Source organism: Chenopodium quinoa, unplaced genomic scaffold (assembly GCF_001683475.1).
Source record: "Chenopodium quinoa cultivar QQ74 unplaced genomic scaffold, ASM168347v1, whole genome shotgun sequence".
NCBI classification, from domain to species: domain Eukaryota; kingdom Viridiplantae; phylum Streptophyta; class Magnoliopsida; order Caryophyllales; family Amaranthaceae; genus Chenopodium; species Chenopodium quinoa.
This window is the reverse complement of record NW_018743574.1, coordinates 1,951,290-1,978,070: the sequence shown is the minus strand read 5'-3', so window position 1 is coordinate 1,978,070 and position 26,781 is coordinate 1,951,290. Positions and strand designations below refer to the sequence as shown.

General features: G+C 33.8%; 6 protein-coding genes across 6 annotated transcripts; 2 read left to right on the top strand and 4 right to left on the bottom strand.

The window, feature by feature from the left end:
- Positions 1–2,916: 2,916 nt before the first annotated feature.
- LOC110681958 (36.4 kDa proline-rich protein-like) lies at positions 2,917–4,669 on the bottom strand. Its single transcript, XM_021858147.1, has 2 exons — positions 3,734–4,669; positions 2,917–3,700 (listed from the first exon to the last, which is right to left on the bottom strand). Exons 1-2 carry the CDS (start codon positions 4,626–4,628, stop codon positions 3,129–3,131), a joined length of 1,467 nt encoding a protein of 488 aa, XP_021713839.1. The 5' UTR covers positions 4,629–4,669; the 3' UTR covers positions 2,917–3,128.
- A 4,074-nt stretch (positions 4,670–8,743) lies between these two features.
- LOC110681686 (glucan endo-1,3-beta-glucosidase 12-like) lies at positions 8,744–10,189 on the bottom strand. Its single transcript, XM_021857823.1, has 3 exons — positions 9,940–10,189; positions 9,120–9,704; positions 8,744–9,019 (listed from the first exon to the last, which is right to left on the bottom strand). Exons 1-3 carry the CDS (start codon positions 10,037–10,039, stop codon positions 8,988–8,990), a joined length of 717 nt encoding a protein of 238 aa, XP_021713515.1. The 5' UTR covers positions 10,040–10,189; the 3' UTR covers positions 8,744–8,987.
- Positions 10,190–12,999: 2,810 nt separating this feature from the next.
- LOC110681957 lies at positions 13,000–14,413 on the top strand. The gene is made up of 2 exons (XM_021858146.1): positions 13,000–13,878; positions 14,051–14,413. Exons 1-2 carry the CDS (start codon positions 13,429–13,431, stop codon positions 14,168–14,170), a joined length of 570 nt encoding a protein of 189 aa, XP_021713838.1. The 5' UTR covers positions 13,000–13,428; the 3' UTR covers positions 14,171–14,413.
- LOC110681956 (pentatricopeptide repeat-containing protein At4g26680, mitochondrial-like) lies at positions 14,385–17,387 on the bottom strand. Its single transcript, XM_021858145.1, is given in 3 exon segments — positions 14,385–15,013; positions 15,354–16,921; positions 16,924–17,387. Coding segments are annotated over 2 exon segments (1,500 nt in total). The 5' UTR covers positions 16,948–17,387; the 3' UTR covers positions 14,385–15,013; positions 15,354–15,445.
- Positions 17,388–17,712: 325 nt separating this feature from the next.
- On the top strand, positions 17,713–21,200 carry LOC110681955 (pentatricopeptide repeat-containing protein At3g22150, chloroplastic-like). Its single transcript, XM_021858143.1, has 3 exons — positions 17,713–20,541; positions 20,622–20,811; positions 21,190–21,200. Exon 1 carries the CDS (start codon positions 17,951–17,953, stop codon positions 20,429–20,431), a length of 2,481 nt encoding a protein of 826 aa, XP_021713835.1. The 5' UTR covers positions 17,713–17,950; the 3' UTR covers positions 20,432–20,541; positions 20,622–20,811; positions 21,190–21,200.
- A 1,600-nt stretch (positions 21,201–22,800) lies between these two features.
- LOC110681761 (patatin-like protein 1) lies at positions 22,801–26,272 on the bottom strand. The gene is made up of 7 exons (XM_021857885.1): positions 26,081–26,272; positions 25,113–25,294; positions 24,810–24,984; positions 24,549–24,698; positions 24,006–24,299; positions 23,546–23,721; positions 22,801–23,104 (listed from the first exon to the last, which is right to left on the bottom strand). Exons 1-7 carry the CDS (start codon positions 26,270–26,272, stop codon positions 23,029–23,031), a joined length of 1,245 nt encoding a protein of 414 aa, XP_021713577.1. The 3' UTR covers positions 22,801–23,028.
- Positions 26,273–26,781: the final 509 nt, after the last annotated feature.

The window sequence follows — 26,781 nt, the reverse complement described above, 5'->3', positions numbered from 1 at the left end:
TCTTACAACGGACTTTTAGGAATGGGTTTGATTAGTCTGACCTGGGTTTGATTAGTCCGAGCTTCTAAAGTCTAAACCATATTTTCTCATTTTCTTATGTTTGGCGAGACTGCGAGGGTAAGGGTTAAATTGAGTGGTTAAAGCTTTTCTCTCAATTTTGGGATTTTATCACTTGACCTTGTAGCTCTTTAAAAAAAATTTAAAAAAAAAAAAACTTATGTGTTGATTTGTAACTTTGTAATAACGAAAATACGGTAATTTTTACCCTTATCCTTGTAGGATGTAAGGATTTGAAATCCTAGCACAATTCGGTGTCTAATTTGATAAATTAGAATATGCGACTCTATGTTATAAACAATCTATATAGTTTATGTCAATTTAATTGTTATTCTTGTAAAATGAAGTTAAGTCCAATCTGCCCTAACATTTTTTTTTTATTGAAGTAATGCGATGGTGAGACCAACTTTATGTTGTTAGTATGCATACGAAAAACTACTAATTTGCCCTTGTGCAAGGTATTAGTCGTGTAGAGACAAGCTCAGATAAGGTTATGTTTGAATCAAATGATTGGGCTGTTTAAAGAATAGGGATTGGGTAATCAGGAGTGTACTTATTTTTTTTAATCATAAATGGGATGATCTACATGAACATAGTTTTGTGAAAGGTAAGCTAGACAACTCCGACTAAATTAAATCATGTACAATACACAACCGTCTTAGCTTCTTTCATTCTATAGCTCCAAGGGATGTCTTTAAAGTTCAACATATACTAAAACCATGAAAATCCCCGTTATAAATATATATGTAATAATGATCTAAGAAGTCGATTTCTCACAAAATCAAGGGTCGAAGATACACTCAAATCAAGTTGTGATTGGACATAAGTATTACAAATCGGGTCAATCTTCAACATACTTGATATTTTATATGCGAGGAGCTATTATTTTGTTTTCTTTTTTTGTGTGTAAAAAAAAAAAAAAAAAAAAAAAAAAAAAAAAGTGCTTTTTTTGATGAAAATGGACCGGACTAGGCAGTTTGGTCCATAAAAATGATAAATATATGGCATGGTGCTGGGAGGCCCAAGTTATTTGGACAAGGACTGGTCCCTAATATTTTGGGCTTGTTGAATGATGCTGTTTATTAGGGTCATACTCCATTACTCAAAAGTTACCTCTTGACACTTTTTGTGCGCCTTTTGTATCCAAAATTTTCTTCGGTTGTTACTTGTTGCATTTACTCGCACATGGACATGACTAGATAATTCAATTCACTTCTAATTTTCTAATAGTTGTAATAGGTTGAATATAATAATATGCCCATATATAACAAACACTAAACATACTTGTTATATTGACTTTGAAGTGTATGAACATTGAAATTTTTACAGTACACTTGGATGTATGGTGCATCAAAAAAAGAACATTATGTATATTTTAAAGAATATGGACGAAAAAAAGAACATTATAGACATTAAAGAACGCAACATATATGTTTATTGAGTTTGATCATTATGTTTTTTGACCTTGAACTATATGTTTTTTACATCATACAATATGTTCTTTAATGTATTATGTATGTACATAAAAAAAATGTTAAATTTAACCATCTGAGTAACAAATATTAACGGAGGGAGTACTTATTATATACATAAAAAAAAATGTTAAATTTAACCACTGAGTACTTATTATATACAAAGGATAATGGAGCAAGTATTTAAAAACGGAGGGAGTACTTATTATATACAAAGGATAATGGAGCAAGTATTTAAAAACGGAGGGAGTACTTATTATATACAAAGGATAATGGAGCAAGTATTTAAAAACGGAGGGAGTACTTATTATATACAAAGGATAATGGAGCAAGTATTTAAAAACGGAGGGAGTACTTATTATATACAAAGGATAATGGAGCAGGTATTTAAAAACGGAGGGAGTACTTATTATATACAAAGGATAATGGAGCAAGTATTTAAAAACGGAGGGAGTACTTATTATATACAAAAGCATTTAAAAAAATGTTATATATACAAAACTCGTAAATAACTACAAGAAAGAGGAACAATGACATGTCGATATTATGGTGTAATTATTAGAAAGCGAGTGAGCATTGATATATAGAGAAACTTCAATCATGTGATGCTCTTAAAACTCCACAATACCATAATTATCATGCTCAAATGCTCAATCAATCATACCTCAAAAGAAAAAAAGTAAAACCCTAGGCTAGAAAAAGGATAACAATATTGCCTTGCAATTCAATCATACACCCCTTGACATTTAATTTGTAGATTCTCTCACGTGAATAATAATACAAATTAACCAATACAAAAGTCATTTACTTTTGTATTACCTTACCTTTCTTGATATATGAAACTTGTTCCATTATCCTTTTACTTATGTACCATATTACCAGTCTACAAGTACTACATTATACCTTCCTATAGTTTTTTTTTTGAAGCCCTCACACTTATAGTATTGTTTAGTTCACCTTATTTCTACTTATTAAGTTCAAATAATAATAAAAAAAAGTTCAGATCAGATCATCATTTTATGTGCAGTTTTTTATTGCTAAATATCTTTAATTTCATAATGAAAAATTGTGAAAATTACATATTAATAAAAATACACATTATTACGATATTTTTTGAATTTACATTATTACGAATTTTTAACAATACTTCACTTCATACATTTATTCCGTATAGATTATCGTAAATTCAAGGTCAAAGTTTGATCAAATTTGATATTCTGATCAGATCAGACCAGCAAAAATAAGGCGAACCAAACAAGCCCTTATTATTCATAAGAATTTGACCATATTGGTGATTTATGTTTAAAATTTACTTCATAAATTCTTGTATGTTATATATAATATGTATCAAATGTGTGATGTTGTTGAATTCGTATCAAAATGTCGATTATCATGATGATCAACTAATCTGATCATAGATAAAATCCAATCCTTTTGGCATACTACACGTAACTCGTCAAACCTCATAAATAATTAAAGATACAGATTGTCAAATAACCGCTCATAATAACACGTACTAGTGTAAACTATAACATAAAGTTTATTATTCACCAAAACTTTAATCACTTAGAAAGACATTAAAAAAAGAAAAAGAAAGAACTAATAAGCAGGACATTGGAATCCAGGAGGAGGAGTCTTGCCACAATCAACCAAAACTTGAAGAGCAATAGGAAGAATAACGTTAATATTCAAAAGCTTAGCCCTAATTGTGGTGCAAAGACAAACAGCAGCATCTAACCCAACTAGTCCACCTAACACGGGACAACATGCATCCTTAGCACCACTTCCTATGCCAATGTGTATTAGTCCTCCTAGCACGTCAACACATGCGTTCAGCTTTAGGGAGTCTATGGAGCATGTTGGTTGTTTCGAAGGCGGTGGTGGTGGGCATGGTGTTTCCGGTGTTGTTGGTGGACTTGGGGTTACACTTGGTGGTGTTGGTGTGTATGGTGGGGTTACTACTGGAGGTGTTGGTGTTGGTGTTGGTGTGTATGGTGGGCTACCACTTGGTGGTGTTGGTGTGTAAGGTGGGCTACCACTTGGTGGTGTTGGTGTGTATGGTGGGCTACCACTTGGTGGTGTTGGTGTGTATGGTGGGCTACCACTTGGTGGTGTTGGTGTGTATGGTGGGCTCACACTTGGTGGTTTGGGTGTGTATGGTGGGCTCACACTTGGTGGTTTGGGTGTGTATGGTGGGCTCACACTTGGTGGTTTTGGTGTGTAGGGTGGGCTATATGGTGGGCTCACACTTGGTGGTTTCGGTGTGTAGGGTGGGCTATATGGTGGGCTCGGTTTTGGTGTGTAGGGTGGGCTCACACTTGGTGGTTTAGGTGTGTATGGTGGGCTAACACTTGGTGGTTTTGGTGTGTAAGGTGGGCTCACACTTGGTGGTTTTGGTGTGTATGGTGGGCTCACACTTGGCGGTTTAGGCGTGTAGGGTGGGCTATATGGTGGGCTTGGTTTTGGTGTGTATGGTGGGCTCACAGTGGGGGGTTTAGGAGTGTAAGGTGGGCTGTATGGAGGGCTTACAACGGGTGGTTTCGGGTAATGTGGTGGGCTAACCGGAGGTTTAGGTGTGTAAGGTGGGGTCACAACAGGAGGTTTAGGGGTGTGAGGTGGTTTAGGAGTGTAAGGTGGGGTTACAACAGGAGGTTTAGGGGTATGATGAGGTGGTTTAGGAGTGTAAGGAGGAGACTTGGGTGGTGAACCTGTAGGAGGTTTAGGTGTGTAAGGTGGTTTGTAAGGATGGTGAGGTGGTTTCGAGGAAGGCGGCTTAGGTGGTTTGTAGGGATGATGAGGTGGTTTATGGGGTGGTTGATGATGAGGAGGTTTGTGAGGATAGCTCGGCGGCTTTCCGGAGGGAGAATGAGGTGGTTTATGGGGTTGATCATGGTGAGGTGGTTTATGAGGGTAGCTCGGTGGCTTTCCGGAGGGCGAATGATGAGGCGGTTTCGAGTGTGGTGGATGCTCAGGAGGGGGACAAGCTGGCTTGGGTGGCTTAGGAGGTGGTTGATATGGGCAATAAGGGCATGCTAAAGTAGTGAAAAATGTACCAAAATTAAAAAGAAGGAAAAGAGTAAGTAATGAATATGGTCCCATATTGGAGAGCTTAGAATGACCAATGAATGATAAGAGTGAGAATAAGAGTGGCCTTCTTATAGGAAAATCCAACGTGAAATTTAGTCACAAGATGAATGAATGAGGGAGTGAGGTATAGCTGTAACTCTACAAGTACAAAAGTTTGTTACCAATTTACAGAAATAATAAGAGAAATTTAACGTTACTTTACTCCAACTTTCTATCTTTGCTTAAAATGATGATATGGTGTGTTAAAATGATATTGTGTCATGTACTTTGTAATAATTTGTTCAGTTATCATCGACACTTCTATCATTACTACTACTACATACTAAGAAAATAATATAAGAATTTTTTTAATAGGGGCTGTTAAAAAAAGTTAGTTGAAAGATTTGCTAATATTTGAACTTTACACTAATCCTATAAATAAAACTACACTTCATCCATCTCACGATATTAGACTGGTTTGTATTCAGTAACTTTTGTTTATCGAGTATTTTATATACTACTTTTGCAAACTTGTTTTACGATTATTTTTATAGTTATATTTAGTGTAGATATTTTACAAGATAAAAAGTTTTAACTCCGTACGTAGGAGGTTTACTATAAGTGCCTTAGGATCTATGCAAGTAACTTGCTCTATTTATAACACTTTTAGAAAATTTTACAGCTTTTACCTCTCATATTTGTACCGACCAATTAATTTCACTTTCTTACAAATCCCTTGAAAACTTTTTACTTTTCTTAATACTAGTTATGTGCGGAAAACTCTCTTAATTTTGCCTCATGGAGGAAACATTAATGAGAAAAAAATATGTAGACAAATATTTTTAGAGGATAAATGTCCACATACTATTCTTAAGAATAAAAAAAAAACAATTAATAAGTAATAAGGGTAAATAATAAATAAATATTTTAGAGGGTAATAGTTGTCAAAATATTATTCATAATAATTATCTCACACTTTTTTAAAGGAAAAAAAAAACGGAGTAAAAAAAATAGAGATTTTAATATCAATTCAAACACTGTAAAAATGGATCCGTTAGCTAGTGTGAAGCAAATTAAAATTTGGCCCTAGTTTTGATAAATGGTTATAGTTTTCTTAGCTTTATCTGTGATGTACATTTGCTCTTGTCCAAAAAAAAAAAAAAAAAAAAGTTAGAAGAAGTAAATTCTCTTTTGAGAGCCCCTTTTCTTGCCGTCATTGGATTTATATGGAACAATGATATATTGATATGAGATTAATTACGCTTTGTCAATTTTATTGACTAGGGATTAGTAAGACGGGCAACAACTTGGATAATTTTTGGATTTTTTTGCTAATGGGGTACTCTTGTTTCACCAAGTCAAGAGTGAAGACTACTATTTTAAAATTAACCCAATAATTAGTATGGAGTAGGGGTTTTCATAAATCGATCCGGACCGAATAAATGGAGCGGATCACCTCGGACCGACCCGGGATCGGATTTATTTTCCCAATTTTCGGGTCTAGAAATTTATTTTTCCGGTCTTCGGCCCGATTCGGGCCAAAACCCTATTAAAACCAGTGTTGGTTTGGACCGTTTTTTTTATTGAAATATGCGCGAAACTTTAGATAATGGTTAAGATAATCCTTAATAAGCTTAAAAAACTTTAAATTTATGAGCTTTTTTGTACTAATTATACAAAAAAAAAGTGTAGATTTCCCTTTACTTTTTTTTAGTTTTTCATAAAATTCTTAAAAAATTAGAATTTTTTTTTAAAAAATTCTTAAATCGGTCCAAAGCGGTCCGGTCCGGGTTTTGGACCGGTTCTTTCGGTCTGGTCCGGATTTGGTCCTAGCTTAGTCGGTTTAGTTTTCGGTTCTTAAAATTCTAATTTTCGATCTTGGATCAATGAACTGCCCTACGGAGTATTATTTGACAAAAGAAATACCCAATCCATCTCAATTTACGTGTCCCTTAGTCATTACAATTTATATATAGATAACAAATTAAATTGAATGTATGTAGAGATTGAAAAATGGGTGGATTAGCACATGATCTAATTCAAGTATAATTCTTTATTAAAAAGAAATATTGTAAGTAAATTATACACCATAAACGAACCTTAATATCTTAAGGAAAATGGGGTAAATGAATTGAGAAGGAAAGAATATATCCCTAGTCCCAAATTCCCTATGAGTCTACGACGACCGTACCTTTAATAATTTATAAAAGTTTGAGATAACTTTTATTAATAATGTTTGGACAATTATATTTTTTAAAATGTTTATGTACTCTTACTTATTTTCCCTCATTAATATTAATTGCCTCTTTTAATAAACTCTTACGAATAGTGTATGTGAGGATATTTATATCTCTAATTTGTTTACAAGTTTTCCCTCACCAATATCACCAATAATTAAAATTGTGACATAAGGCTAAACCGAAAAAGCTCTCTAAACATATCTAAATATATATGCCCCATTAGCCACCCTAGTTTAATTAGTGAAATGTTCTCAATAATTGAGATATGAACTTTAGCTAGTGCCTTTAATGGCATCTAAAAGACAAGAACAATAGAGTCCGTGACTTAGCATATCACTGTAGTCTTAAAGCCATGTGAAGCAACACCAATGCACACAAATATCCATGCAAATATGTAAATTGAACAAAATAATAGTCACTTGACTTTCCTATAATTTTAGTGGTTGTTAGCTAAGGGGAGGTTGGATTCCCTTTTTTCTCTTCTTCTTTGTCATTTTGTGTATTCTCCCTTGAAATTGAGAGGGAAACTCTAACCACTTGAGCTATTTCTCACTCTCATGTACTTAAAAAATATAGAAATCGCTATTTACATGATCATATATGTTCATAATATATTGTACGAAGTATTAATAATAATCTCACAATATAAGTGAATTCAGATAAGGGTTTTTGCATGTATAGTTGTACACTTGACATGCTTGGTTGTCGGCCAAAGAGAATTTAGATAAGGGTTTATGTACATAGTTCATTGTATACTAGACATGCTTGGCGAATTGACAATTTACCTGATGATTAGTAGAGATCTGATAGTGAAATGGTGAATTGACGCTTTATGATATTCTATGTAATTCAAGAAAATAAATATTTTGAAATTAGATTTTATTATACAGAGTATTTAGTATTTTAGAAAAGAACACAATTTCAGATTTTCATGAACTAAACACAACTATTTTTAAGCTCAATTGATTTCAAAAATTTGCTCAAAAAGCCAAATTCTCAACTCTAGCTTGGATGTTAGCTTAGTGTAAGTGATATACGTTAGTCGAGCAACACCATATAGCTCAGCTCAGCTCAGCTCAACTCATCTCATCATCTACCGTACTCTCTTAATAGTTCACACTTTATTTTGTGTAGTCAACTTTTATTAAATTCTTAACCTTAGAAATTTAAAAATGAAGAACATGTATGTATCATCATTTATAGATTACAAAACATCCAATATTCTTTAAATGTCATAACTATAGTAGTACAAAATTAAACAATACTCCATAATAATTGAACAAAACAACCCATTTCATCGTAAATGTTACGAAAATATGAAAATAAAACTCGACAACTTGATAAGGTCACGTCTTAATTTTAAAAGTCGTTCAATCGATTATTCCCTAATAGAATATACATGTACCAATATTTTCTGAAAATTGAAGTAAAATTGATACAAGACAAAACCCTTGATAATATTTTGTTTGCCCTTTTCTATTGACAATTGGTGCCTTGCCTCATCTTCTAGGTAGGTGGTGTTGATTGTTGAATAGTAATTTAGATTGTCTCCATTTTCTTAAATCAAGGATTATATTTTATATACTTTTTTTTGTCCTTAAAATTAAAAATTCACCATTATCAATTATTGGACCATATATACCATGCTGTGTTATTATTTCTATTTGTAATTGTAGCTATAATTCTCGAAGTAGGCTTGTTTTTTTGTGTGTGGATTCGTCGTGAATGTCTCCTTAGCAAAACTCGATAAAAACAATTAGTTTGTCAATTGTTTAACCTACTACCTCTCTTATTACCTTCTTATCGCTCGTATGTAGAATCGACAATATATGATCTAATTTGATATTATGATCAAAGTTATTCAGAGAAGTCCAAACATATTCTCCATCTGACATGAAATCAAATAACTATAATTTTATTTGATTTGACTCATATAATTTGTATCGTTAAATCTATTATTTTATTTCTCATGTACAAATACTTCCATCACTCGCTAAAAGGATGACCGTAAAGTTACAAAACAGTAAATTATATTACGTTTACATACTTTATATCGTCACACAAAAACTAAATTCAAGTGCTAGGAAAATACTTTTGTAATAAAAATACTTGAGTACATATGAAAGTATCGGACCTTGTCATCAACTATCGATCAATTATATATGAAATGACATGCATTAAAACCTGCAAAGAACATTATTTCACAAATCAAAACTCAAAACATAAAATTTATAATTTCATGTATAATATGATTTTAATTTAAGAATGAATTTGAGATATTTACTTGGATCAACAGTAATTAGCATAGCAGTGCCACCAAAATCACAAGTGCCACCAGCAATCTTAACCCTTTGCCAATAACTATTAAAAGCATATGAAGCATGGGCCACCAAATTGTTGGGCACAAAGCAAGGCCCATTGGGCTGAACTGACCCACAATCAGCCCCATTTCCACAAGCATAGTCCATGGCCCTTTGGAGCATGGTCTCAGGCACTGTGGGCCTAGCAACACACCAAACCGCGTATTCATGGCCCGGTTGGCCCCAACCGTGTTTTGGAGGCCCAGCGGGCTGTAATGAGAGCTGAGAAGGCCCAGGGTGCAGCACGACCGGACCGCCGGGAGTTGGGCTGGCCTCGCTAACAGGCGGTCCCGACATCGGAGGAGCTGCGTATGGGCTTGGACTAGGGGAGTTGTCTGGTGGGTTGAATATTAAATTTGTGGGAGTTGGAGCTAAGGGTGAAGGTGCTAACCATGAATCATCATATGCATCAAGTGTTGGTAGGTCAAATGTATCAGACTCTGGATTTTGATAGTATGAAAATTTCAATCCTGTCATTAATTTAAATCTCTCTAGGAATCTTCCGGCATCTACAATCAATTCATCAAAATTCACAAAAAAGTTAGTTATAACTTACAAAGGTCATACCACATCTAAGATAGTTCAGGTCATACCACATCATCTGTTTAAGATATAATGAATTTACAATCTTACCAACGTAATAATTGTATCATGTTACATAGGAAAGGCATGATACACTTATGCATGGTATTCGTAGCAATAAATCAAAATCGAAAAATTCAATATATACAATAAGAATCATACCGCAAATGTTGAAGAGAGAAAATACGAATATGGACACAAGTACGATGATAAAATCGAGAGTGCTAGGACGAGTTGGACGTGCTCTAAACAAGACAGCCATTGTTATTAAAATCAACTTAAGGAGTGTAAGGCAAATAGGCAATGGATTAGAAGACCAAGGCACTCCTTATAGAGAAAAATTAAATTACTGTAATGGAGAATATAATATGTGCAAATCCTCTAGCATGGTGATTGGAATATGTGCTTACTTGAAATGGGAGAACTTACATCTAAATTATACTAGTATTGAAATTGCCATTTTTCATTGATTCATGTATTGCTTGCATTTCACTCAAAATAGGGCCATTTTTACCTTTTTCTTTTGCCTTTTCTTGTACATTAAACACATAAAAAAATCTCCTCTAAAGTAGTATGGTACAATATACTAGAATAAATCTATTTTGGAATATTTTGATGTTGTTTGTGACTTGTGAGTTATGCCTTCAGTGGGCATGACCCTTCATGGGTGTGCAGTGTGCTATGCAGTGTATATTAAAGAATGGATTTGATTCATGAAAAGAAAATAAAAAATAAAAAAAATTACTTGTACTTCATTACAAATCATTTATTCCGAATATCATTATAATAGCTTTAATTATTATTTACAAATTAAAAAAAACAAAAGATTTATGATACTAGATTTCGAAAGGATTTTTAAAAAATTTCACATGATTATTAATTTTTTTTATATGTATACATAACAAAATATAATCAATGAAAATGTATGAATAGTTTAAAATTTCAAAACATACAATTATATAATCTTGTAACTAAAGAAGTAAATTTGTAGCGTATGTTACTATGAATCAATCAATTTAAAATCATCATATAGCAAATGAGATTCATATTACTATGAAACAACTTAACTTTCAAATGAAATTACTTTAACGAATTATAAAATGGTCCAATCTAGTTTAAATTCGGGCAAAACTGGCCAATTCGATGCGGGCCGATGCACAATCCTACTTGAGAGTTGGGACTAGTTAAAAATGAGGGGCTTGAGGGTACAAATTTTTACCTACACTCTACGGCAGGGAACACTGCCTGCACCCCCCTCCGCGCGTGCCCCGCCCCCGCCTCTTTTCATTTATGAATTTTCTATAATTTTTTTGTAATATGTTCATTTCTGTATTGGTAAATGTTCATTTATAAATCATTAAATGTTCATTTTTATATAAGAGTTTTTGTTCAAATTAATATATTTTATAAATTGAATTTTAAGAATATTTAATCAATAAAAATGAGAGCAAATTTATTTATATGGATTGTTGCGTTTAAAACATTTTTATTATTAGAACTATTGCATCATCCAATGTACATTTTTGTTTATTCATGTTTCAACATATGTTCATTTTTGTATCATGAAATTTTCATTTCAATAGCCATGTGTAAGTTTTATAGTAAGATGTATGCAAATACATACATCTTAGAATTGTATTTACATAAATAAAGAGTTGTTAAAAAAAAATCCAATATAAAATAAATTCAATTTAATTGCAATAATAATGCATTTCCATACAACTATACTATTATATGTAATTGTTTCATAAACACGAAAGTGAACATTATTGTTTGGGCAATCGAAAGACTATCACGAAGTCGGTTTGAACATTAGGTTTTTTGTTTATGAAGATATTGCTTTTCTAATATGAGCATTGAATTTTGTATCATTGACCATTAACGACTTGTTTACTTTTCATAAGGAAGAGCAATCAATATTAGAAATATAACTTACATACTAGATGTTTTAAATCATCTAGCTACCAATATTAAAATGAAATTCATAAAATAGAAATAAGCATTTATTTAGCTTCCAAAATGTCAAAAATTGTCTATTAAAATGAACATTGTCTCTTATATTTAATGCGTGGTATTAATATTCAAAGAACATTTTACAACATAAAAAATGAACAATTATTAAACTTGAATGAATATCTTTTAATGTGCAATTGAACATTTAATAAAATTTAAATAAACATCTATTAAAATAATTATCTGCATATATATATGTGAATGAACATTTACCCATATGTAAATGAACATATATTATTGTAAATATAAACACAATATCAATAGAAAAATGAACTTCAATTACCATTTCAATACATTGTCATTTAATATATTTCATATAAATAAAAGATATATAAAATCATCTTTATTGTGTATTGTTTTTAATACATATCCTTTCTCAATATATACATCGATGTCTTCAATTTTCTTATACAATTATCCTGTGTAATAAGAGATCTAATTTTTAAACCATTAATAAACATTTACACATACAAATATGGACCCATTATTAGCAAATGATCATATATAGTGCAATATAAAAATGAACAATTATTAAAATATACATGAGCATTTTTCAATATGAACATGAACAAGTGTTAAAAGTCAAACGAGCATTAAAAATAGTTTTCATTATGAACTAAATTAACTATACCTATAGAAAATATGTGAAGAAATCGGCCAAAAATAGACATCATTAAGAGATTATTAGAATTCATTATGTAGATCGTTTATTAATATGTGAATGACCGCTTACTAATATATAAATGAACATTTATGTAAATGAAACTGAACATTCATAAAAAAAATAATTTTCACTATGAACTAAATTTACATTTATATAATTTTACGAAATAGATAATATTATCCATAAAATAAGGACAATTAAACTCTGTTTTCAATTTTTATGTTCAACAATGTTGTAATCAAACAACACACCATAAATTAATTCAACACAGAAGAGTGTATATATATTAAATCACTTTTATGATAAAAAAGTATAAGAATTCAAGAGCTACTATCAAAATTTTAATATGTTTACTGAAAATAATTGAATAATATGGCAAAAAGTTAGGGTTTGCACTTTTTTTCTTCCAAAAATAACTTACAATTTGATTTTATATCCTTGCAATTATGTGACTTCATCTCTTATATCAAAGACCACACTTGATTTTTATAAAGAATTTCGAGTTTTTAAGTAAATATTTTTGCAAATTTTGATAAGAGAGAATGGAGAGTGAAGATTAAAAGTGTATACTAATTTTAGGAGAGAGAGAAAACAATGCTTCTATCTTTTATTTTTTTGGGGTGTAAAAAGTAAACTATAATAGTGTGTTGTTTGGGGAAAGTGGATAGTGGGGGTGTAGGTAATGTTACCTACACTAGAGTGTAGGAATATATAATTAATTAGCCTGAGCGGGGTGTATCTCATGCAACTGTGCAAGTACAGATGTACTAGAAGCTAGATCATGAATTTCCTAAAAAAAAAATCTAGATTATGAACTCACCGCCTTTTTAAATATTTTAACTGCTCAATTTTGGCGTGATTCTAACGGTAACCTTTTCTCTCAACTCCCCTGTTTCATCCCTCAACAACCAACTTCTCACTTCATCTTCTACCCCAAACAATTCAACGGCTACCAAAAATCAAAAAGCAGAAAAATGAAACACCCTCAAAAAAGTAAAAAATTAAACCCCAAAAAGCAAAAAAAAAAAAAACAAAAAAAAAATAAAAAAATGGAAGAAGAATTAAAAGAACCCGAATTCAAAGAAAAAGAAGCAATAGTAATTCAATACTTAGATACTTCAATGTCAAACAATCTTCTTAGCAAATACCCTGATTATTCCGGTTTCGGTTTCGACTACTCGCAAAGCTCAATTTGGTCCCCATTAGTCCCTGGTTTTACTTCTCTTTCGTGTTTGAACCCCAAGTCCCCTGATTTGAATAGAAGGCTTTCTTTTGAGAAAATTTCAATGTCTAGTAACATTAAGAAGAAGATTTGTACTTTTGGGTTGAATTTAACTGCTAAAATTCAGAAGAATAAGAAAAAGAAGAAGATGTTGAAGTGTAACAATGATTCTTCCGAGTTTCAGTCTCCTCCTTCCAAAAAGGTAAGATCTTTGATTTTGCACTTAAGCTATTTGGGTAGTATTGTATTGGAAGTCGCAAAAGATAGTAATGTAGACGAGATTTAACTGTAACTGTCTGAGACTCTAAGTTAATCGAGCCGAAAGGAGAGTGTTTTATAATTGGTGTTAACTTATTATGTTTGGATGAATGCAGGGTTGGAAGAAGGTCTTGAAGATGACATCTAAACAGTTCAAGAAAAAGAAGGATAATCATCATCGTCATCCCATTTCTAGGGTCACCCTTTCTGATTTTTTGCAGTCTCAAAATTTCTAGGCCTTTTGTTTTCTAATGCTGGCTATATGAATTACTCTGCCATACTTGTTAGTATCATTATTTTGTAGCTAGTTCAAATTCTTTATGCCAAAAAAAAAAAAAAAAAAAAAAAAACGATTCGGAGATGCTAGGTAGTTTGTAGTAAGGTTTGGGAGTTTGAGTCTTGTATGATCTACACATCTCCCTTCATTTCAATTGTAATGTAAGATTGGTATCGATTCAATACATGCTACATTCATTTCTTGTCTGATGCAATATGGGTATTTCCAGTATGAACTTTGAAGGGTTAACTTTACAGTAACAATATAACATAAGTAAAGTTGTAACATCTTACAAAGTCATAATCAAAATCACCTCTTGATAGTTCTAAGTTTTAACATTGGGGTGGTATTGAGTACATCCCCATCCTCCTTGTAAAAAGATAAAGATAAAATGGTAAACACGCTGCCGGCCTGCTGTACCTCTCAGTTGATTCGTAACAATCCAATGATGGTGAGCATGGTTCTTAAACAATAGGTGACGGATGAGTTGTGAACTTGTGGTAGACTGCTTAGAGATTACGATGATCATGGTTCTTATACAATAGCACTACTCATCCTCTAAGAACTCTAAAATCAGCTCCCTCTGCCAAAGTTTTCTCAAAGAAGATCCCATAAGAAGAGTTGATTTAGACCAACTCCTATTAACTCCTGCTTTGTCAGCCCAGTTGTAGAGCTATATCCATTTACAGACTTGCCATGTAACAATCTCCCGACTGCCTGCCTAACATAGACACCGGGAACATTAAGGTCCTCAATGGACCTCTAGTAGTTCTACAATGCAACATCGAAAACTCCCAATGTCCTATAATGATAAATATCAGTAAATGTTGTTAAGAATGACACAAACAGAGGATTTCATTTAGTATAACTTTTCATCCATTTCATACTCCAATGTTTCTTTCACTTTTTTTATTTTTATTTTTTATTTATTTTGTATGATAGATGTGAACTAGGTGGCAACAGGGTTTGATTCATCCTTTAATATAGTTATATTATGAAATATGCGATAATCATACATCCTTGTGAGTGTGAGGAGGGACATTGAGTTTTATTCATCCACCTAGAAAAAGTAGTTTCACACTTAAAACTGCCAAAATAAATATAAGAGCAAATGGAACAGAAGAGAGGTATTTGTATTAAACCTCAAAAGTGGAGCTCATCAGGTGAAGGCTGTAAAGCCATTCTGTTTCAGACTTCCAACAGAACCTTGTGGCGACTCCAAAACCCCTCAGCCTCAGCTACGACATCTAGCTTCCACCTCATTGCGCAAGCTTACGGCCAAATCTTCATTTCCATTTTGGCAAAGCCCATTGCACAGCTCAGAGAGAATTTCTGGACCAGGAGCCATACTTCTCCCTAGCATTTCCCTCAGAACCTGAACTGCTCCATCAAAATCACGATTCTGACAGAAAGAAGAGATCAAAATCTCAAATGTATTACTAGTTGGATAACAACCATTTCTTATCATACTCTTGTACAATTGAAATGCACGTTCAGAATTTTTTCTCTTGCACTGCCCTAAAATAAGAGCAGAATAGGTTGAGGAATTTGGGGCTAAATTCTGCTTGTCAAGTTCTTTAACCATAATGGCTGCTTTCTTAGTCTTGCCCTCCTTGCAGAATCCCAATATCAAAGCATTATACGTCACAATATCAACCTTAACCCCATCTTTCAGCATCTCTTCATAAAGTTCATATCCCATCTCACTATTACCCCACTGGCTATATCCATTTATGAAAGTATTGTAAGTTACAGTATTTGGAGGCACACGTGCAGCTTTCATCTCACTAAAAACCTTGTTCGCGTCATGCAATTTCCCTTGCTTGCAAAATCCATTGATGAGGGTGTTATAAGTGACACTATCCGGCTTTAATCCGTTCTTATCCATCAAGGCTTTTAGCTTCACGGCAGAAGTGAAGAGGCCCTTATTGCAATACCCAGACATAAGTATATTATGTGATGCTGCAGTAGGAAAGATACCCATACTTGCCATATCCTGAAACACCTCCAAGGCCTTTTCCAAACTACCAAGCTTACAATGAGCATAAATAACCATGTTCATAGTATAAACATTTGGCATAATTCCATTTTTCCGAATCTCCTTATAAAAAGCCAATGCAATTTTTTCCTGATTCAAACTATGCAATGAACTCATGTAAGCATTACAAGACTCTATTGTAGGAAGAAACCCATAATCCTTCATGTGGCAAAAGGTCGCGGTAGCATTCCTAAACTTCTTCATATGGGCATGAGTCTTAAAAAGCGAGTCAAACACAAGAGCAGACGAATCACACAATCGATACGAGTACAATATAGCCTCAAACAACTTATGTGGCAAATCAATAGACCGCGAACTCAGTATATCCTTCATAATCGACTGAGAAGACTTAAATTTCCGGTGTTTGGTCAAAACATGGAGAATCATGGAATGAGTTTCAAGGTTGTGAAACTTAGGGTTTTTGAGCTGAACCCATTTATAAAACTCATATGAAAGAACATAATCCTTCTTAATCTTCAACAATACATGCTTAAATCTAAATGGGGTAAAACCACTAGATAATTTCTCCAATTTTCCCCAATCAGAGTGTATAAGATGGCTATGTGCTACATTCACAAAATCAAGGTCTTGACCTTTTGGTTCAGGAATTGTTCCATGTGGAATTGGAATTACATTCCGTTTCTTTCTTGCTAAATTACCTAGAATTGAGGAAAATTGCTCAAACCAGAAACTTTCATTGCAAAATTTGAGAATTAAGCAAATTTAATAAAAGGGTGTTCTTAATTTAAACTGTTTTAGGGTTTAACCTTGTGTTTGAATGATAATATACAGAGAAATACTTGAAAGCAGGTGAAATGAGCAAAACCTAAAGTTACCCAGAAACGAAATTGGAAAGAAAGATTTGACCTTTAAATGATTTGAAACTGACCTGATCATGGAAACTCAGAGCTTGTTTGCTGTCGTGTTTGATAGCTCCTGCAAGTCAGAAATGGTGAGGCGCGGCCGTGCGGGGGAAGAACATAACATTTGATAGAGCCTAAAGTGGCAAAGTACTAAAGTAGTACTAGTTACTCAGTATTTGATTTCAGCCCTTTTGCTAGTGGTCGTAAATGGGTCGTTCAAACTTCAAACACGTTCGGATTGAGTAATCTGGGGTCAAATTGGCAAAGGTTACTTTGGGTTGCATGAGATTCGGTACGTGTTGGGTATTATAGATTCGATAATCAAGTACGAGTGAATTTTGATAAATTTTCATTCAGATTATCATATTATTTCCATGTTTCAACAAGTTTAGATACCACATCGTCAATTTTAAAATTTCTAATCTCGACAAATCCAAGCTCAGGTTGGCACATGTCAATTTTGACCAAGTTATACTCAGCGGGTCACAAGTTCAAAACGAGATAATAATTTCCCAACTCAACAGGTTCAAGCTTGGGTTGAGTTGTGAATCGAGTCGAGCAAGCCAAGTTCGCGCTTGGCTAGTTGGCTTGGCTCCCCTTCTAATCAAGTAATTAACCTTCATTATTCTTCAAAATTTCAGTAGTCCCAAAAGAAGAGACATTAGATTTTGGAAGGATAAGCTAGTCACTTAATCCACAATTCTACACCTCTCTACTGGCTAAGGCTCACAAAATCCCAAGCTAAGAAGACACCATAACAATCAATGGAGTAAGCAACTTCAAACTCAGAAAAATTTCAACCCAGAAACAAAAACCAGACCTCAAAACTTCATCTCCCATGTCTACTTCATCCTTACCACTTCCCTTACCACTCCCACCCAACAATCTCTCATCTCACAGGCAACTTCCCAGTTCACAATTTTCTCTCTTAGATCCACTTCTACCTTCCCTTGATGAACCCCAAAAAGCCCTTAAAACCCCAACAATTCGTACCCGTTTAAGCCAACTTTGCAGAGATGGTCAACCCCATATTGCCCGCCAAGTGTTCGACGCATTGCCTAAACCAACTACTGTTGTTTGGAACACTATAATTATTGGGTTTATTTGTAACAATCTTCCCTTTGATGCCCTTTTGTTTTATTCTCGAATGCGGTCTAATTCTTCTACTAAATGTGATTCTTATACATACTCTTCTGTTCTTAAGGCTTGTGCTGATACCCGGAATTTGAGGGTTGGTAAGGCTGTTCATTGTCATGTTATAAGGTCTCATATTCATGCTAGTAGAATTGTGTATAATTCTTTGTTGAATATGTACTCTACTTGTCTTGCTAGTACTGTTGTTTCGCAATATATCGAGGTTGATCCTGTTCGTAGAGTGTTTAATACTATGAAGAAGAAAGATGTTGTTGCTTGGAATACTTTGATTTCTTGGTTTGTGAAAACTGAGAGGTTTGGTGAGGCTGTTAGGTATTTTAGGTTGATGATGATCATGGGTATTAAACCTACCCCTGTTAGCTTTGTTAATGTGTTCCCGGCTGTTTCGGGTGTTTGTGATTACAGGCTTGCCAATGTTTTATATGGGATGCTTGTCAAGTTTGGTGGTGAATATGTTGATGACTTGTATGCTGTCAGCTCAGCAATTGTTATGTTCTCAGATATTGGTTGTCTTGATGTAGCAAGGAAGTTGTTTGATGGGTGTTTGAACAAGAATGTTGAGGTATGGAATAGCATGATTGGTGGGTATCTGCAGAACAACTGTTACATTGAGGCACTTGATGTTTTCGTCGAGGCTCTTAGTTCAGAGCATGTTTCACTAGATAATGTTAGTTATATTTCAGCTTTAAACACTGTCTCACAAATGCAGCAAATGAATATTGGTCAGCAGCTGCATGCTCTAGTATTGAAGAATCCAACAACTTTGTCTGTCACTGTACTAAATGCAGTTATTGTTATGTATTCAAGGTGTAATTATATTCACGAAGCCTTTAAGGTTTTTGAAGGGATGGCTGAAAGAGATGCTGTGTCATGGAATACTATGATTACGGCTCTTGTGCAGAATGGGATGGATGATGAAGGACTGATGCTTGTTTATGAGATGCAGAACCAGGGGTTTGTTGTTGATGCAGTAACAGTTATAGCCATACTCTCAGCTGCATCAAATCTCAGAAGTGAGTTCATCGGGAAGCAGACTCATGCTTATCTAATAAGGAAAGGCATTGAGTTTCAGGGCATGGACAGCTATCTAATAGATATGTATGCTAAATCTGGTTTAATAGAGAAGGCACAACTACTATTTGAAATAAGTGATGAGCTAAGTAGAGATCAAGCAACATGGAATTCCATGGTATCTAGTAACACACAGAATGGGCTAATAGAAGAGGCTTTTGCTGTATTTCGCCAGATGCTTAAGAGAAATGTTCTTCCAAATGCGGTTACCATGGCATCTATTCTTCCAGCTTGTAGTCAAATTGGGAGTATTGCATTGGGTAAGCAAATCCATGCCTTTGCTACCCGCCACACCCTAGACCAAAATGTGTTTGTTGGCACTGCTTTAGTAGACATGTATTCGAAGCTTGGGGCAATTGCTTCTGCTGAAAACATGTTTGCTTTGATTCCCACTAAGAGTCCTGTTACGTACACTAACATGATATTGGGCTATGGGCAACATGGAATGGGAGCTAGAGCTCTTGCCTTATTCGATGAAATGCAGAGTGCAGGTGTAAAACCTGATGCAGTCACTTTCATTGCAGTATTATCTGCATGCAGCTATGCTGGGTTGGTTGATGAAGGTCTTAGTATTCTGGAGTCAATGGAGATAAAATATGGACTTGAACCTTCTATTGAGCACTATTCTTGTGTGGTGGACATGTTAGGAAGAGATGGAAGATTGAGTGAGGCCTTTGAGTTGGCTGAACAATTGGGCGAGGTAGGTAGTGCAATCCAAGCTTGGGGATCACTTCTTGCAGCTTGCAAAACTCACAGACAATATGATTTGGCAAAGATTGTTGCCGATAAATTACTCAATATGGAATCTAGAAATAGTAGGAGTGGATACCATGTACTGTTATCAAACTTATACTCAGATGAAGGGTATTGGGACCTTGCTGATAGAGTCAGAAAAGAGATGCAAGAGAGAGGTGAGAGGAAGGAAGTTGGCTGCAGCTGGATAGAGACTTTTGGTCGTGTTAACTATTTTGTGTCTAAGGATAGGAAGCACCAAGAAGGTGAGTATGTGTATGAGATGCTGGCAAAGTTAGCTTCTAATATGGAGGATGCAGGATACACTCCCCTTTGTTACGGTGATACACAGATGGACTAGATATCTCATGGTGATAATTGAGGAGATGGAATTGAAGGAGTTGTGCAGTTTAAGTTGGTTCAGTTAGTATCTAATTATGATCCCCTGCTCCAAGATAAGCTTCTATCAAAGTAATTCTATGCCTTACAGAATTTGTATGTTCTGTAATATTCTTAACTGCAAAGTTTTGATGCCCATGACATAATTTCAGGTGCTGGTTCAAAGTAAAAGTCTCATGCACTTAGTGATGTAGTAAGCTGCCCACTTTTTCCTGTCTTACTGGACTTGAAGCTGATTTTCTTTGTTACGTTGAGGGGCGATCAGTGTTAATACACTTCTGTTACTAAGGATTTTCGGACATGGCAAGTCTTTTTCTGGCTCAGAAAAAGGGAAATTAAAAGGTACTGTATGTTATTGTGGTCTCACCAAATATGAAAGAGTAAAAACCTATACAGTATGGTACAAAAAAAAAGGAGGGAGGCTGGGATACCTTCAATATGTACATTTTTTTCTCAGCTCTTAAACTAGGCATGTTCCGAAAACCGCTTTTTTAACTGTTGGGTGTCTACTCAGCTGACTTCCCACACTCCATCCCCTATTTTTGCTTGCAGCAAATCTATTTTAATTATTCTATTTCTTTTTTTTTGTTGGTGGGGGGGGGGGGGGGAAGGAAGGTTGTTGCTGGGTGCCGACTGATTATCCATATTAGTAATAAGTTGTTATGCTTTATTGATTGCTGAGTGACTACACTATTGTGACATTGGTAATTTGGTACATAGGTGGAAGTTTGAATGCCTTCAAATGGCTTGAAAGCTGAAGAGCAATCCAGCAGATTGGAAATTCAAAATGGAACTTCTTGAAGGTTTTGACCATTCTTTGCATCTTTAGGCTTTATCTCTGTACTGCAGTCTTGTTTTCTTGCTATCTCAGTGATTTGTATAGGCCCCTATTAAGTTTCCATTCTGAAAGTCTATAGCTCACTCTTTTTTGTATGAATAGTTTAAGTTTGGTAAACAGCTTTACGATTATTTCATTTCTGGCACCCTCCATATTCATATCTGATTCTCTGTTTTTTTTTTTTAGCCTTACCATTTCTCCTTCTCTCGTCCCTAGGATTAATAAGGGGACTATTAACAGGTAGGCGAATCAGCAGCGTAATTTGTGGATGTACTGTAGCTGTAGACCCATATATGATTTCTAGAGTCAGGACTCAGAAGCTACATGCCTACATCTATTCTGAGGGACTCAAGGTTAAATTTTATAACTTCATGGTCCAGATGCTCCTGTTTGTTGCTGTTTGAATGTACTACTTGCCTATGTACTTAATTCGATTTTAATTTGCAATTTATAGGCAGGCATTTGTCATGGGAGGCTTGTGTACCAGCCACCGGCACTGTGGATACCTTGCGTCATTGTAAAAGGTTAGAAGGATTGCTAGTTTCTTTGTGATCTCTTCAACTGTCTTTTGGCTTCTGATTTTGTTTTAAAATTGGTTGAACATACTTCCTATAATTCCTATAGCTGTTGGCACTTGAAAACTAATTTGTGGAGTTGCTGGAAGATACTTGTGGATCATTATTCTGATTTGATTGTATTCAGTGTCTGGACTTTTGGAGTTCTATTTTCTGAATTTTTGCTGATTCTCTTTCAAATTCAAATCTTTCTACAGAATACTTAATTGACTTCGTTGTCTTTCATAAAGTTTTATTTTTATGGGATTGATAAATGCATCGAATATCACTCTGTAGTGCTTTAATTCTTCCTCTTTCTGTGATTCTTACTTGGAACTTTTAATTGCAGAAAGAGAGTATTGTGGAACTTTTAATTGTGCAAGGCTTAGGACTTGAGTAATGAAAGCTTGCAGAAAGAGAGTATTATGTTACAATCATATTAGATATCTGCTAATCAATCTGCAACATGATCTTCTGATGGCTTTTGAAGAAAGCTTATGTTATTTGCTGCCTGGCCAGGCGTCTGATTATACATTACTGTTATGCATTGCTGTATATGAACTGGTTTTGTAGTGTAGCACCAAGCTGTCTTATGCCACTCATCTTATATGACATCCTGTGAACATTGTTCTTCTATACTAGCCTAGTAAATTAATTATCTGTTTCAGCATGCGAAAAAGTCTATCTTACATCTTTCCTGCTTTCTTCTCAGGAAGTCAAGCTCCAAGTTCAGAATTTAAGTGGGAATTCGAAGATTAAAGTTAATAACTGAAGTCAGCTCTTTCTGCCTTGCAAAATCTGAATTGTGATGTGATTTGTGCCATTGGTTTGGCTGGTGCACAGCAGACCAAGAAGTAACTCTGAGAAAGAAGTGCTTCGGCAGTGTATGATTCTGGCTGTTATTATCTCAGTTTCATTTTGCTCTCTTCTCATCTTCGTCCTTTCATGTTTCCGTATCGAATGGCTGTTTAGATAGGGAATGATAAAAGGAATTCTAATAACATATTTTAAATGTTAAACACCTCTTTTCAATGAAAAATTAAAGGGGTTTGATTTAAGTTCATACACACCAGCTAGAAAACATCTTGTCTTTCCAAAGTAATTGATAATTATGTAAGATCCTGTAAATTCAAAAAATATAAATATTTAAATAAAAACACAAAAATATTACAGTTGTGCTTTTGTAATGACAAATTTTTGGGTATTCCGGAATTTCCTTTTGTCTGAGAGTCGTTTTGCCAGCCTGCACATGTTACCAGCTATTAGTTGACAATTTTAGATATAAATATATAATTAAATCCCTAAATCTATGCTAAAGAATGCATGAGTTAAGGTGTAATATTAAGGTATAATATTTTTATATAACACGTTATAGGTGTACACGTACCAATAATTTGTTCCTTGGTCCGAAATTAATTATCAGATGATATGAATCTCGTATAATTAGTACAAGATTTGATTTAGATAAGGGTTACTTTCGGCTGTCTAGTTATGAATTAATACCAATTCAAGAAAGTTGACAACTTTATTTAATTGTCCCAATTTTTCTTAAAGCATATGACTATTAGCGAACAAGAAAAGATGGTTTGTTTATCAATTTTCGTCAGTGATCTAATCTAATACAATACAAAGTACGAGTACATAACAAGAACTGAAAATTTTCGGAATATATCTAGGGTTAAACCTTGTGAGAACTTCTGCGTTGGTGCCCATGTCTTGAATAGCTTCGAGAAATCCAGTTTCAGGGTCAACTCGTGAAGCTGGTTTGTTGAGCAACTCTTGACCAATTTTTACCAGATTTTGCATGTTCTTTTTTGTTGATACATCTAGTGATGTTGCTACTCCTGTTAAGCTATTATCCTGTTTTCATAAAAAGGAATGTTATCAATGATCAAATGATGTTTGTGAATGTGTGATGCATGGTGTATGAACACATTAAGTTCAAGTTACATGCATGAGTGGTGTCAAAAAAATGACCCGACTTGACTAGACCAGACCAGACCAGCCCAAACTCAAGTGCATGGTGTATGGTGTATAAATATTATACTAGTATACCAGCAAGCTCGTGATCATCCGTGTGTACACGAGTGCCTCATGGTGTATAAAGCTATTACTGATACAGTGTAATGCGTCGATCTGCTTACTTGAATACGAATGTAGTTGTCTTGAGTTTGAGTAGCCTGAAAAAGAACATTATTGTGAAGATCAACCATATCAGCTCCAGATTCAAAGAGACAATCTATAATAGGAGTTGATCCACCATTCATAATCCAAGAAAGAGGCCCCCATTTTGCTGTCATTTTAGCATTATATTTTTCCTCATTTTTTGCTGATCCACTTCCTATTGAAATCACTAGCAACCTTCCATCATGCATTCGGTGAGCATTTGGGTTTTCCTTTATCATTTGTTTGCTCACTTCAATCATAGCTATCAAAGTCTGGACAAAGAAAACCAAAATATTTGTTAATTGTCAAAATCTTAAATGTGTCGATTTATACTAATTAACTTTTAATGTCTCACAATAAGTTATTGTAAGTCTGTCTCACCTAATGCATTCTGGTTATTGTGCATACTTAGCTTATATAATGTTGAACTACTCTATATGTAATTATATTGCAACCTAAATCATTAGTATAATATACAATAAGTCAAGATTAATATGAAAAAGGTTTCGTTGTTTTTATACCGGATTATTGTCCACAATTCCACCATCAATAAGGTTAAATTCCCTAACACTTGGATCTCCAAATTGATATGAGGGGAGAAATGTTGGGGCAGCCGATCCACCAATGCATATATCAGATAGCTTTGCATTAATAGAAGGTTGAGCTGGTATCTAAAGAATCACAAAATATCGTTAATTGTGCACTCAAGGACACAGCACTGAAAACATGATGTGCATTATGCTCATGAACAATACAATAGTAGCAAAAATATTCAAGCCAACCTTGAAAGAAGAAAATATAATTGGTTGGAGCAACTTAATATCAAAAGCTGGAATAATGAGATTTGTTAAAGTCTGATGAAGCTTCATTTCTTTTAAATCTCTTCTCAGCAAATTATGCAGATAAATGCCATCATATTTAGGCCCTGTCATTGATTTGAAAAAGCTAAATACTCCGCTGCAATGCATCCAAAGGAAAACCAATCAATATGACACATACAAGTAGTGCGAGCACACATTAGACCATGAGAGTAGCATGTGAATAGCGTAAAATTTCAAACGTTCAAATAATTTTATAACGCGCACCTTTCTTGTGGAAATATCTTAGGGGAGTGTTCTAGATAAAAAGGGACGATATCCTTTGCAGCATAAAGAGGCCGATTATTTTCATCTGGTGCTGTTAACATAGCACCTACTATACCACCAGTACTTGTTCCAGCAATCACATCAAAATAATCTGCTAATCTTGCATCTTCACCGTCCAATTTCTTTTTTAAAAAATATTAATAAATAAATTAATAAAATCATTCTCCCTCCGTTCCTAAATTAAAAGTTTTTTTTTTCTTTATAAAATGAGTAATAAATGTTAAAAAGAGGTTTTGTATTAAGAGACGGAGTATTTTAGTGTGAATATATTCCCTTTTTGGTGAGACCGATTTCCATCAAAATAATTGTACATACATAAATTTATTCTAATATATTTTCTAAAAGTAGTAGGCATGCATATATAAATAAAATTATATTCCATTTCCTTGTCTAATGATTTTTTTTTTTTTTTTTTTTTTTGAGAAATCCTTGTCTAATGAATTGCCTTATTAATTAATTATTGTAGCTAAACATTAAAATTATTTTCTGCTGATTAAATTGTTGTTCAAAGATTAAACCAATTCTTATCAATCACAAAAATTTATGTTGACTTATACCTTTAATATCCGTAACTATAGTTGACTTATAATGCTTTTAACATCGCCACAACTAAAATACATTTATCAAAACAAAATTTTATCTACCAAAATTGATATTTTATTACATCTGAAATTTTTTCATCAACACTTTCTTTTTGGTTTCATGCAAATTAATTGATATTATTTTTTCTTTAATTTTTTTTTATTACTGAAATAAAATAAATTAACATAAAATCTGCAAGAGAATTAATCAATAGTAATGTAGTAATGGATCACAATAACTTAGCCTTTGTTTTTTTTTTAAAAAAAATTGAACTTTCTCTTTCGCATAACTCTATCATGAATAATCGTATTGGACGTGTGTGATACATACATACGTTCATTTAAAGTGCAAAATAGACGACATTCTTGAAGTTGTTGCTCGAGAAAACTTGCAATAATAGCAGGAATAAGACCGCGAACTCCACCACCATCCATGCTAAGGATGGTAATAAGCTTCTTGTTTTCGTTGTTGAATTTGATCACTGAAGGAGGATCTTGTGCTTGAGGCATTGCCGCCATTTTCGAATAAACGTTATTTCAACACAATAAAACCAGATTGAAATTGGAGGTGAAGATAATGAATGAAGAAGATGCAAGAAATTATGCTTTAATTATGGAAACTAACATTAACAAGTTACATGCATTTATATATGAAATTCCAATAAATGGCTTGGTTAACAATTTGACTCTAATAAACTAAAGCTACTAGCTGTTCCTAATTAATTGTACAATTATTATAAAAACAAGTTCATCTTAAGAATGATTAGTCAGATTATATTATATAGTTCTGTTTAATTAAATTATACTCCATAAGGGTAATTGTTTATATTATCAAAATAAAAAAGGAATAATAATTGCTTAGAAAAGGTCTAATTTGGTGGTGGCTTTGTGCACGTTTAATTTTTAAGTGCTGTTCTAAACTAGATAAAGACCAGGTTATATTTAGACTTTAGAATTTTACGTTACTTACGTAGACTTGGAGGATGTAGATAACATTATATCAAGTGGTTTATTGATAATAAATTAAT